Raw genomic sequence first — 13,009 nt, forward strand, 5'->3', positions numbered from 1 at the left:
CATTCAGCTTGCGCTAAAATTATGTCATACATTCGTACATACATAAGGCTGATAAAGATGTTAAAAGGGCTTATGGAGGAGATGTTAAAAGGGGGGTGCACTGTCCCCTTGTCCATGCCTTCCCAGACTCTTACTACACCACTGCATAGAAACAATCAAATATTTATACAAACTAGCACACAAGATCAAATTAATGATGCTTAACAGTTATGCCTCATTAATTTGATCATGAGCGCTAGTTTGTAATGTGTGAGTGTTTCTATGTTTCAGTGCACAATGTGTAAGCCTTATGCCAAAATAAGTTGACATTCAAGTAATTGATGTGAATGTATTAATGTACCTGTTATTAATAGTATGATAAATGGAATATATAGATTATTTTGATGTACGGTTCTTTTCATGATTTTCGATAGTTCCCATGGTTATACTCGACAAGCGGCTAGGGGACGCAGGGGTAACCTTGTCAATCAATGGTTATTCTATTGTCCGCCAAAGTTTAAAGCCAGTGACATCACCAATACGTTTACCCATGGTCAATCCAATCGATAGGCAATTATCCCATTATGGTAGGGCTAGAGCTTGAGCACCATCTGCGAAATTGACCAAGTTTAACTCGTATGCGCATAAACTTGCATGGAATAAAAGTTTAATAAATATAAAATATTACAATTTGAAATGAAATAAAAGATTATTAATAATGATAACAATGAATAGTTATCACAATGTTAAAATTCATTCATTCATTTTTATTTCATATATAGGGCCTACATATTAAAATAATAATAATATTGGCTACAAGCATCATCATCATCATCCATCATCATCATCATCATCATCATCATCATCATCATCATCATATGATCATCATCATCATCATCATCATCATCATCATCATCATCATCATCATATAATAATAATAATAATAGTATAAAATAAATATTAAAATTGTAAACTTTCAAACTTTATGTTATAAAGTTATGTTAAATCATTGGCCATTTATTATGGCCTATAGTATTCAGATACCACATAATCTAGCCTACATTTTAATGTGAAAGTTGAAAGACCATGATAGTTGAACATAGTTCAAAATTGAATAAAACAATATATAAAATAATAACAATAATAATATTGCTACACTAAATATATGAGAATAAATAAATACGATTATTACTAAAAACAAGAAATCTTACTATTTCTATAAATTTGAAAACACATAAGATTTAATATCCTGCTTTTTTAAAAACCAAATAAACGCGTTTTCAACTGAGATGTAGGCCTAGGTATTTTCGTCTCAGATTCTCAAGTTATATAACAAGTTAAAATATTCATTCTGTCAGTGTGCGGGACAGGCCTACAAGATGTTACTTGAAATGGTATATTTAACATGTTTAATTTATAGGCCTATGATAAAAAATGTTTTTCTTTAATTAAAAAAAATCCTGTATTATATACTTCATTAATATATTCTTGTTCATTGATTGGTTAAAAGTGGATCACATGACTAAAAATAGTTCTGCCATCAGTACTCCTATCCGTAAATAGTACCTCTAAGCCGTAAATAGTATTTTCAATGTCCCGGATGAGCCGTAAATAGTACCTCCAAGCCGTAAATAGTACTTTTGACCATGCCTTCCGCGTGCGCGCATTCGATGCGACGGAACAGTTAACGCACGCGAAACTGCCATAGCGTGATTTCGCGCTGCTGTAATTGGTTAGCCCGATTTTAGGCTATTCGATTTTTTTGAAGGGCAAAATATAGGTTTTGCTTAAACTGGCCGTGCTGTTCACTCAGGATAGAAGCTGGAGAGTCAAAACATCAAATAATTTTCTTTTAACCAATCAATGAACAAAGAACATATTAATGAAGTATATAAAACAAATATATAGGCTACTGTTTTTATCGAAAGTTCTGTTAAAACTATGGTCCTCGTTGAGATCAATTAATACTATTTTCCTTGGGCTGCGCTCAAGGAAAAAATAGTACTATTGATCTCACCTTGGGCCCATAGTTTTAACCAGAACCTCTCATGGTAGTATATATTTGTATATTATTATAGTATATAATATTATCATCATTTTATTATTATTATTATTATTTCGGTGGTTTTTTAAAATCGTAATCATTAAGAATAAATTAAGTCATGACATCCTGCTGCTGAATCCAGCCTACCAGGTAGGCCCTACCTGGCTGAATCCCGGGCTGAATCGTAAAGTTTTAAAGCATGCCGCCATATACGATCTTGATCTTATTTTTATCGATATACATCGATCACTTATCGGATTAAGTATTGGACACAATAGATGAAGTATTTGATTGACAAGGTTACCCCTGCGTCCCCTAGCCGCTTGTTTATACTCGTCAGTCAGAAATGTCAGGATAGGATTTTGTTTTACCAAATATGATTATTCTTGCAGAAATAAACTTGGAATGATAAAGAGAAAATAATACTTGTGTATTTTGTCATTAATTAGAGTACTATTGAGAAAATTAATATAGAAAATAAGACAAAGCATTACAAATATGGCCAAATAAAATTAGGGTAGGAAGTTTGGGGTTTTTGATTGTGTTCTAAAGGCTGCGTTCACATAGAGGTATACTGTATACGGTATTCACTATACGAACTCAGCCTGATCGAATGAGCGTATATTGTATAGCGAACACCGTATGCAGTATACTTCTATGTGAACGCAGCCTTAAAGAATATACTCCTTATTACAGAAAAATACAGCACTTATTTATATTTATTGACAAAATATAATCCTGGGTTTTTTTTCTTTGAACAACTTCATTTGGAATACAAGATTCAACTTAACATTGTTCTTTTTGTGCAATTCCAGTTAAGAAACATTGTTTACTCACATTTGCCATTACTCACATTTGCCAGTCTGAAGAAACCACTTATCTATATGTAGTGTAGGGGTGAAACGTCACTAAACTGTAAGTAAAGTAGTAAACAACATTTTTTACTGGAATTGCACAAAAGAATGATGTAAACAATAATCCTGATTTGTCCCGGGTTTTGTCAAATGAAATATGGCTACATTATAATCCTTAAGCTGATTCTAACTGGCAATAAAAGTCAAATTTTAATATTTTTGTAATTGAAAAACATGCAATTTTGAATGTTTTCTTAAAATCGCAGTCACAAACCCAAACACAAAATTCATACACTTGGCACTAGTCGAAAGCATTCAAAATTTTGAGTAGGCTACACACAAAATGTATGAGTTTGCTCATAATTTTAATAGTTTGTCTTAATTTTGATAAGAAACGATAATGTAATTATTTAAAAGTGTATTTTCCAAGAAGTGGAATGCATGACATGAAAATAAGTCTTAGTACAACTCTTTGGGCTGGATTGTCACAGCATTGGAAAAACGCCCTAAAAACTCTTTTGTTTGTGGCTCTTATTTCCCAAAATTGCCCACTAATATTTTTTAAATCAAAAGAAATAGTGCTGTTATTTTTCTGCAGGAAAGTTAGTAAATGATCTGACATGTTTTCAACACTTGGAAGACAGTGATACATGCAGGAGATATCATGAGACTGCTAAAATGCATATTTTTATTTTTTATTTATTTTTAACTTCAAATGGTCACAAACTACACGTGCTTTGTTCCATTTTAGAGCATTTAGTATTAAAATATCAATTTTAAATGACCTTTTTTTCCACCCTCATTTTTTTATAAATATTTAGTGTCGGCAGTATATTTAGGGTAGGTCGAGTTACACCAATCGAACAATTTTTTGGCCAAACATCAACAAAGCAGTTAATTAAGGCACAATCAATGATGGTAGATGAGTCCCATCAACTCAACACACCAGAAAAAGCTTGTTTACTGTAAAGCTATTCAATTTTGCTAGTGCTTAATTTCACTAATTGCCAATTGCCACCATTTTCATGGGTATTTAATTTCGCAAATCCAGCAATTCTATAGAACTCAATGCAACTCAATGGGTATTGTCTTATTTTGATGTGTAACAAGCGCAAACCATTCTTTTTCAGATTCACCATTGAAAGTCAAATAATTTGATACCATAGGAGTATGTTTCATTTTTGCCCTCTGGTGGAGCCAAAATTAGACATTATATTGACTTCACAATGATACCCCTTTATTCATAACTCCATAACCATATGTCATAGATAAGTCAAACTACTTTTTCTGAATCCTTATGACTAGAGGAACACATCATTGATTGTGTTTTTTTAAACCTAGTCTGAAGAATTTTGATTTTGACCCATGTAAAAGTTCAATGACCTTTTCCCACCAAATAAGGGTGTTGTTGAAATGCCTCCATATATCCTATAATGATCTGCATTATGTAATGTATCTTTGCTAAAAACATCAAATTTAACCTGATTTGCACAATGCTTATGGGAATTTATTGAACTAAAGCATTTAATAGTCCTCCTCTTCTTCAAAGCTTGACCTTTGACCTACATCAACATCAACTTCCCCACTCATTACTCTTTTGTCAAATCTAAGGTTTGCTATTCTAGAACTGCTCCCTTCCCAGGGGGCACCACTGGGGTTTCTTACTGCAGCTTCCACCTTGCTCAAATCAACATCAGTACTCAAGTCATCATCAATTGTGATACCCGTGTTAAATACACTCTCCATTTCTGTCGCAAACACCTCCTCATGTATCCTAAATGCAAATACTTTGTTATCTGGGATGTAATCTTGCTTGATATATTCCCCTATGGTCACAGTTACTTCAGTCCTGTGATGCTTAAGTTCAAGGACGTTGACAACAGGTCGACTCAGTAGGTAGGACTCATTGCGATTCTCCTGAGATACATGATGGTGCATAATTCTATAACAGATATTGTTATGAACTAAGAGCGATGGTGGTCGCATGAACACAGCACTATAAAACAAATGCTCTTCAGTAAGAGCTATTTGCCATTTATCAACTTCAGGAAGGTAAACCTTCAGTGTGAGTTGAAACTTGGCATTAGAGTCACAAGTAGTACTGCCTCTGCCATGCCCTATAATGCCTTCAGGACATGATGTTGATATTCCATACATCAGTAATTTTCCTTCATGTCCAACAGCGGTGAGAAGTTCGTAATTTGGATCACCTGTACCAGGACACGATGTTGACGTTCTATACACCCATAATTTTCCGTGTCCATCGGCGGTGAGAGGTTTGTAATTTGGATCACTAGGACATGATGTTGTCATTCCATACTTCAATAATTTTCCCTCGGCAGTGAGTAGTTTGTAATTTGTATCCCTTGTACCAAGAGGTGCAACTGGTTCCCACTTCCTGGCCTCCAAATTAAATCGTTCTACATTAGTGATATGATACAAAACTCGAGATCCTCCAATGGCATAAAGCCATCCATCCAAATGCACAAATGGAAAGCGGAATCGAGGAGTGATCATTGATGGCAGCCTGTTCCACTGATTTGTCCCAGGATTATAACAATAGAGGTCTTGTTTGATTGCTCCCGCCTCAGTCTTACCCCCTGCCATGTAGAGTTTACCATTTGCTTCCACTAATGAATGTAAGGAAGAACCATCGGGGAAAAACCTGTCATCAGAGCGCCTCTGAAATAAAGATTGATCGATTGTCCAAGGCAGGTCACTGCTCTCCATCTTCTCCCATGCTAGTGTGTGTGCATCATAATAGCAGAAATAGGATTTCTTCATTGGTCCTCTACTTTCTATTGACACAGGTGCCTGGGACGGAAAACACAAGAAAGAAAATAAACACATAAACTTGTGATCCATTAAGACAGTCATGTTAAATTCCCAGACTGATTTTGGTGTCATCATATAGGTCAAATTAATTGTTTTTGGAGATGTTCAATTTACTAGGATAGAAATGTCACCATTCATAGTCTGGTGAAAATATGGTGTGCACTTTTCAAATTTTGAGTGTACTTTTCTTAAATAATTTGAAAATGTTAAAGGATTCAACTTTTGCTATCAACTATTGTTGACTTTTTGAACTCCAATAATTTGCTTTTTGGCCAAAAAAATGCAATTTTTTTTAAATTTTGTAAACGTTTAAACGGTGAAAGATTTTTCTAAACGGATAGTGCATTTGTGGTTGGTTAAATGACACCCTGCAATACACCCAAGTGTAACAAAAGCTGGGCTTATGGGATACAATATAACAAAATAATAAAGTACTTACAGCCTTTTGTTTTATGCCAGTGTCATACTCAACAATTGCAAGGAGCACAACCAGTTGATTTCAAAGCAACTTGACACTACATCACTTGTCACAACTGAACTCTGGTAGCAATTTTAGTACAATCACTACAGGTGTTTGAGCACTAGTGATTTTTAATTGGATGCTGCGTTTGCTAGTATTATATGGGCATTAGGGTTTGTCTACTTATTCTATCTTCCATGTGCAAGTCAGCAAGGTTATCCTGCACTCTCATCTCAAGTTGAGAGTATAACGCCATGTTGGATTTCGTAGTAGCAGATTCAAATCTCGTGCGCTAACTTAATCCCTCAGGGTCAGGGTGTATACACACGCATAGAAGGGTGACTTGTCCGTACGCTGGCAACACAACACGTAAACGCACTGATTTGAGTCTGCTACTACAAAAGCCAACATGGCATTACTCTCTACTTGAGACGAAACATAGTATAGCATTCTGGGAAAAATGCCATCACTGCAGCTCAGGTATTGCCCTACATAGTACAATGTACTTGTAGATCATTTTTTCTTTTGAATTTAAAAATATGTCTTTGCTAACTTGCTTAGTACATGTTTTAATACAGACAAATAGTTTTATAAAGAATCATTGCTGCATACTTACCGTGATAGTACTCCTAGTAGCAAATAACTCCGGATTCTGTCGTGCAATGGCATGTTTGGAATCTGGCGCCCCCTGGAGCTGAACCACTTTATCAAACAGTGCCTTACATTCTGGGATTGACAGAATAGAATCATCAAGTAGCTCCTTGCAGCGATCTTCTGGTACAAGGCCAAGACGAACCTTCTGGAGGAGCCGACAGGTGTGAGTGCGCCTGTTGTCCCAGTCAAACTTTAGCCATTCAAGGACTAGTAAAAGAACCTGCATTGAATGAATAAATATGGTAACAATTGTTCATCTAATTTTACTACTACATGTATTGCTTTCTTTATTTCCTCTTCTCCCTTTTATTTTACAGTGTCACTTTCATGGTATCAACTACTACATTGCACATGTGCTACGAGTACATGCAGTGTTGCTGGTCCACTGATACGCTATCCCTGCAGAAATCTTGAAATCTTGTTTCTTTGCAGAAGTATGATACCGTACCCAAAGTATGGCAACCAAAACACTGACATGTCAGCCTGATGGGCAACTAGGTATGAACAAGTAGGTTAGTTAATTATGTGGTATGTAAAATGTGTCTCCACTGAAAGAGTGGTTCTGAAAACTGGGGCTTGAAGATTGACATTTTTTGTATATACATGTGTGGCCAAACACAGACATCAGAGCTCACTGTATAGTCCCCTTGCCAAACTTTGTTTGGTGGGGACATCGCAAAATGTTGACATTTTCTGCACATACATACAGCCACACAGCCGACATCAGACCTCATGTTATAGTCCTCTTTCCAAACTTCCTTTGGCAGGGACAACAAAATAATAGATAAGTGATATACAGTTTTAAAACTATTTTAAATCAAAAATTTACAGATTTTATTTAATTGGGGCTATAAAAATGACAAGGCATTTCTCCTGTTTAGCTAATATTTCCATCATTTTTTATCCCCAAAATACTGAAATTTTTGTTTTGATTTGGGGAACAAAGTTCATTTACCTCTTCCTCCTCATCAGCAGTTGCTAGATTTTCCCCACATAGAAACTCCTCCATGAACTCCACACTGGCATCTTCCAGAAACACCTTACATTCCTTGATCATCTTCAAATTCTTTTGCAGACAACACTCTGAGCTCTTAGCAAGATCCATCAAATTATTAGCCTTAGCAACCAAGAGATACCTAAAGGTAACTCCAATAATGGTTATTTTGTCCTTAAGCTCCGTATACCAATCTTGGATGAGGGATGTACAAGTTGATAGAACATCCATCAACTGCAAGTAGTTAGCCATTTCCAGAATGCTGCAAACATCGTCTTGATTAGTTCTCTCGTACACATCCAACTTTCCTGTGTATATATGCTGCAGTAAAATCTCAAAGTGTTCTGCTTTGCCATCGATGGTTATTTCTTCCTGGTCAGTTTCTGAAAACCCAGATGTTAGCATGGCCTTGAAATAGCTGCTTGATGCAGCAAGTACACCCCTGTGTGCATTGAAAGCTCTGCCACCAACGTTGACGACAATGTCACAGAGTTGATTCTCTTTGCGCAAGTCATTTAATGCCTCAGTGAGTTTCTTTACATATCTTATGTTGGTTTCATCATCCATTTCACTTGCAGGTTCAGCAAAGCGAGACATATTGACTTGTTAGTTCATGCTGTTAGACATAATAGAAGAAAATTTAAATAAAACATGTACATTGTACTTAGTCATTTGGTAGATGTAACAATACCAACTAGCTTTGAGATCAAAAAATTTCTCCTTCGTACTTTGAGGATACTATGAACAGATGAATGTCTGTCTGCTCTTACTCAAGAAGTCTAGCCACTAATTTGCTCTCCGATAGCTTCACATTCGAGGCCAGTGGCGTAGCTGCCGGGGGCAGGTGGGCAAAAATGGCCTATTTGGGCCGCCCGTCTAGCGCTATTTGGGCCCCGCCCCCTAGCGCAAGGAAAAAAGAGGAAAAAGGAGAGAGAGAGTTAAAAAGAGAGGGGGAGAACCCACCGATCCGTTGAAGTGGGGACTCATGTTGGAGTTTTCACCGACATAGTGGGGACACGGGCGAAAAGTGGGGACATTGCGATGACCTCACTTCAACGGTGAGCTTCTTAATTGCATTATAGGAGGGACTGCAATATGGGGACTTTAGTAGGGGTCCCCCCTACTACGGTCGTTATCCTGCCAGCGAGTGAGAGAGTATAGATACAAGATTTTTAAGATATGACTGTTTAAATAAAATGTGGGGACGAGAATAATTTGACCCCATTATGGGGTCAAAACACACACGGACCCCACTGATTTTATCTCACTTTTTTAAAGGAAACACATATCGGCAAGAGATATTTTAAACTTCAAATGGAAGTAGGGGGCCCTCTATAGACTGTGGCAGCAAAATAATCGTAAAGAGAGGGGGAGAGAGGGAGAGGAGGGGAAAAGAGATGGGGAATCCATACGATATGCAATACCATACGATTATTATCAATAAGCCTGGCAAAATTGTCTATTTGGGCCACCGCCCCCGTGCAGGGAAAAAAAGAGTAAGGAGGAGAGAGAGGAATGCTAATTGCACAAAAGCACCTACATGTATAGGAGCAGTGTATTGACTAAAATAAATAAAACAATAAAATGGCCAACCCAAAAAGAAAAGGCGAAAATGTGGTCAAGAAGGCTGTGTCCGACATGTTTCTTGTATTGCATGGCCCAACTGAAAATTTTCAGTATCGACACAAAATTGGCCGATTTAGTCATTTACCATTGAGCTATTTCAAACTTAGGGCCTGATTTACCATTAGACCAGATGGGTACGGGTCCAGACCCCTAAAATAGCCTAAGATATGTTCCCCAACACACCATGTTTTGGACCGAAATATGGTAACATTGCAAAATTTTGCGCGCTTCGCGTGCACTGGCCTTTACATAAAATTTACCTTCATTTTGGGCTAAAATTAGCAAGAATTAATTTCTATTAAGACCAAAATAGTAATAAAAAAGCAAATTTTTCTTGTGGAGCATGCAATTTCTTTGAAAAAGTAATAACCCAGTTTACCATTTTCCCTCTTGGGCCACTGTATTGCCAAATTTAAACTTGATATATTTGAAAGTGTACTTTTCTTTAACAGTACACTTTCTTTTCGATGTGGGTGCGTTGCACCACCCGCACCTACCCCCAATTTGGTTAGGTGGAATTGGGCCCCCGCCCCATACAGGCTTGCCCCCTCTGGAAAAAATCCCAGCTTCGCCACTGTTCGAGGCTATAGAGTCCACTGTATTAGAAATCTAGCAGAAATCGCTGAAGCATGAAACCGTGTAAAGCAATTGAATTTCAGAAACACAAAGGGCAGTTAGGGTTGTTAAAAAGCCTTACTACAGTTTCTGGCAGAGATGAATGGCATAATTTTGTTTACATTTTAAGAGTGTGTACAGTCTAAACACAGAAGTGGGTTCCAATTGGCTGATTCAATCATCTTAAGGGGTACTACACCCCTCGATAATTTGTGTCTATTTTGCATTTTTCTCAAAACTAATAACACAGTGGTAACAAAAGTTATGTATATTATTGGGGCAAGAATCAATTACTACACTGGAATTTCTGTGACCCAGAACAAGCGGTTTGTTATTTATGATCAGAAATAAGGTACCGCTAGGATGTACCTCGTTTCCTATCATATATACTGAACCGCTTGTCTTGGGTCACTGAAATTTCAGTGTAGTAATTGGATTCCTTGCCCCAATAATATACATAACTTTCGTTACCAGTGTGTAATTATTTTTTGAGAAAAATGCAAAAATAGTCACAAATTTACCACATGGGTGTAGTACCCCCTTAACAAACCAATAATCTGATAATCTAATTAGGCATCAAAGCATTGATTGGCAGAGAACAGCGCTCTTAGGGGAGCACAAATCTCTGTGTATGTCGCTCTCTATCAGGCATGCAGGGGCCTTGCGTGAATCAGAGCAAAAGACTGTCATTAGTATGGTACTTATCATGAAGCTACATCATTACATGTAGTGTATTGGGAATAGGATGGGTGTACACAACATCAACATACAGTAAAAAATAACAACAAATTAACAATTTTATTAGTTGAGTATTACTATTAGTAGCCGGAGCCTAGTACAGTGAACTATATACATTATCCTCATTCACAAACTGATACTATCTGTCCAACGTATAAGACCAAGACCGTACGGCAGAGCGGTGAAGGAATATTTAAATACACAATCAAGAATACCGTACTGTAGGCTCCGTCACCCGTCGTTTGGGATCTCTCACAGTCTCTCAAAACATCAAAACACCAAAAGCGATGCACATATACTTACTTAGGACTGTCTTTTGTCATATTACGCACACAGTTTTGTCAACTTGCCTATAGAAAGGTCAAATTTTGCCAAATTTAATCTCTGTGTAAGCCTATACATTCAAGTCCCACATCACATCGATATCGGCGATCATGTTTTTGATTCTGAAGTTTGGCTGGTTCCCACAAGCGTCATGAACGTGACACAGCTAAAATAATTGACCAGGAATCGTGGATCATTAAAATGTCAACAGTGTCAAAATATGCAATGACAGCAAACTTAATGGCGAGCGGTCCAAATTTTGAGCCATACAATTTAAGTTTACTAGCCGGAGCCTACAGTATGTCGTGCAACATTTACATGTACTTTAATACTTTATGAGACATTGAGAGAAACCGTGTACATCTTCAGTCATATCACATGCTTCATGTCCATGACCATGACCATCCATGTCATTATAGTTAAGCTTTTAGTAGGTCAATGTACTATCTTACTATAAATAGGGAAATGTTGTATGTATGTATCTATCTATGTATCTATGTATCATGTATAAAGGCTCCGTCAGTTTCGATCCAAATGTCGCCAAATTCATACGGGGCATTGAACCATATACCGAGACGGTTATGCTAAAATTTGGTTGGAAACGGTCAAGAATTGGCTGCAAACGCAGTGAAAATATGGGTAAAAACGGGGTTTTTGTTATGAAAATCGGTTACCAGCCTACGCGTCACTGCAGCTGGCCGGCAGCGCATCGGTGTCGCGTGCGTAATGCGCATTACGCCAATGCGCTGCAGAAGCGGCGCAGAGCCACACGACTTGCGAGCCAGAGACCAGTGGACATGATCGATAATACGGAAAGAAGGAAAAATAAAGGACAAAAAAAGTACATGGGCGGGTCACGGGATGCGGGTGAACACGTCCGCAGACACGCTTATGTGAGGACGTAATAAATACGGGAACAGATGTGTGTTGTATAAACAACATGAAGCGGTACTATAAAGAAAAAAAAATTAAAATGGGGACAAAAAGGTACGAGCAACCAGGTAAACGGGGTAAAGAAACTAAATGAAAGGGGAACGAAACAAAAAAGGAAAGAAACTAATCAGGAATTGTAAGAAAAAAAGAAGTTAAAATAATGAGAACAGAATTAAGTAAAAAACATGGAAACGGGAAATCACAAGCAGCAAATAAAAAAAAGATGCTAAGGGAAATGTAGGAAAGAGCAGATTTAGAAAATAATGATTCAATGATTCTACCTGTTCAGTATTTCTTCCTGTTGTAGTGAACGCTCCCATTTACTCATCTAGCGGGGACCCGCGCGAAGCGCGGGTATCCCGCTAGTATATCTAAATAGTTAAACTTTTAAGCTTAACTAAAAGTTTAAGCTTTTGGACTTTTGATACTTACAGAAGAAAGACTTGATTAAATATTTCTCCCTGCCGACTAGTTCATAATTATTCTGATCAGTGATCAATGAATATCTTATTTCATGATTTCACGTAAATGTAAACAAACAAACATACCACGAGCGAGACTTCCGCAATCTCGCGCCACAGCTAAAGACAGCTCGTATGTACCATCGCGTAGTTTTCTTAAGGGCGCACACCACCAGTTATGGTTATAGCAACTATTTTGAACTGTTGCGATTTGGTACTAGTAGTTGACACAACATCTTGCGAATGGTAGTGAACTTTCGCCAAAAAGGCATTGATCCAGGCCCGTACGCAGGATTTCATTTGGGGGGCGCTGATTTTGAAAAAGTGGACTTTTTTTTCAGGGGGGGCAATTTTGTGAAAAGTGGACAAAATGTTGACCTTTTTTGTCCAAAAAAGCGTAAAAAACCTGTTTTGGGACTTTTTGTATACTTTTCCAAGTTTGGGGCAAACCCCCCGCGTACGAACCTGCATTGATCATTTCATAGCGAGTGT

The 13,009-nt window shown here is 37.4% G+C and overlaps 1 protein-coding gene across 1 annotated transcript; it reads right to left on the reverse strand.

The window, feature by feature from the left end:
• Positions 1-3,618: 3,618 nt before the first annotated feature.
• LOC140145955 (kelch-like protein 25) lies at positions 3,619-12,608 on the reverse strand. Its single transcript, XM_072167696.1, has 4 exons — positions 12,489-12,608; positions 7,782-8,436; positions 6,789-7,046; positions 3,619-5,691 (listed from the first exon to the last, which is right to left on the reverse strand). The coding sequence occupies exons 2-4, from the start codon at positions 8,415-8,417 to the stop codon at positions 4,402-4,404; spliced, it is 2,184 nt and encodes a 727-aa protein (XP_072023797.1). The 5' UTR covers positions 8,418-8,436; positions 12,489-12,608; the 3' UTR covers positions 3,619-4,401.
• Between the last annotated feature and the right edge of the window lie 401 nt (positions 12,609-13,009).

The sequence above is a fragment of the Amphiura filiformis genome, chromosome 1 (genome assembly GCF_039555335.1).
Source record: "Amphiura filiformis chromosome 1, Afil_fr2py, whole genome shotgun sequence".
Lineage (NCBI taxonomy): Eukaryota > Metazoa > Echinodermata > Ophiuroidea > Amphilepidida > Amphiuridae > Amphiura > Amphiura filiformis.

What these genes read in the sequence shown, in the direction of transcription:
- LOC140145955 (XM_072167696.1), bottom strand. Translation starts at nt 8,417, where the DNA reads ATGTCTCGCTTTGCTGAACCTGCAAGTGAAATGGATGATGAAACCAAC. An exon ending in CTGCTGATGAGGAGGAAGAG is followed by an intron (nt 7,047 to 7,781) that starts GTAAATGAACTT and finishes CATTCAATGCAG; the next exon opens with GTTCTTTTACTAGTCCTTGA. An exon ending in CTACTAGGAGTACTATCACG is followed by an intron (nt 5,692 to 6,788) that starts GTAAGTATGCAG and finishes TTTCCGTCCCAG; the next exon opens with GCACCTGTGTCAATAGAAAG.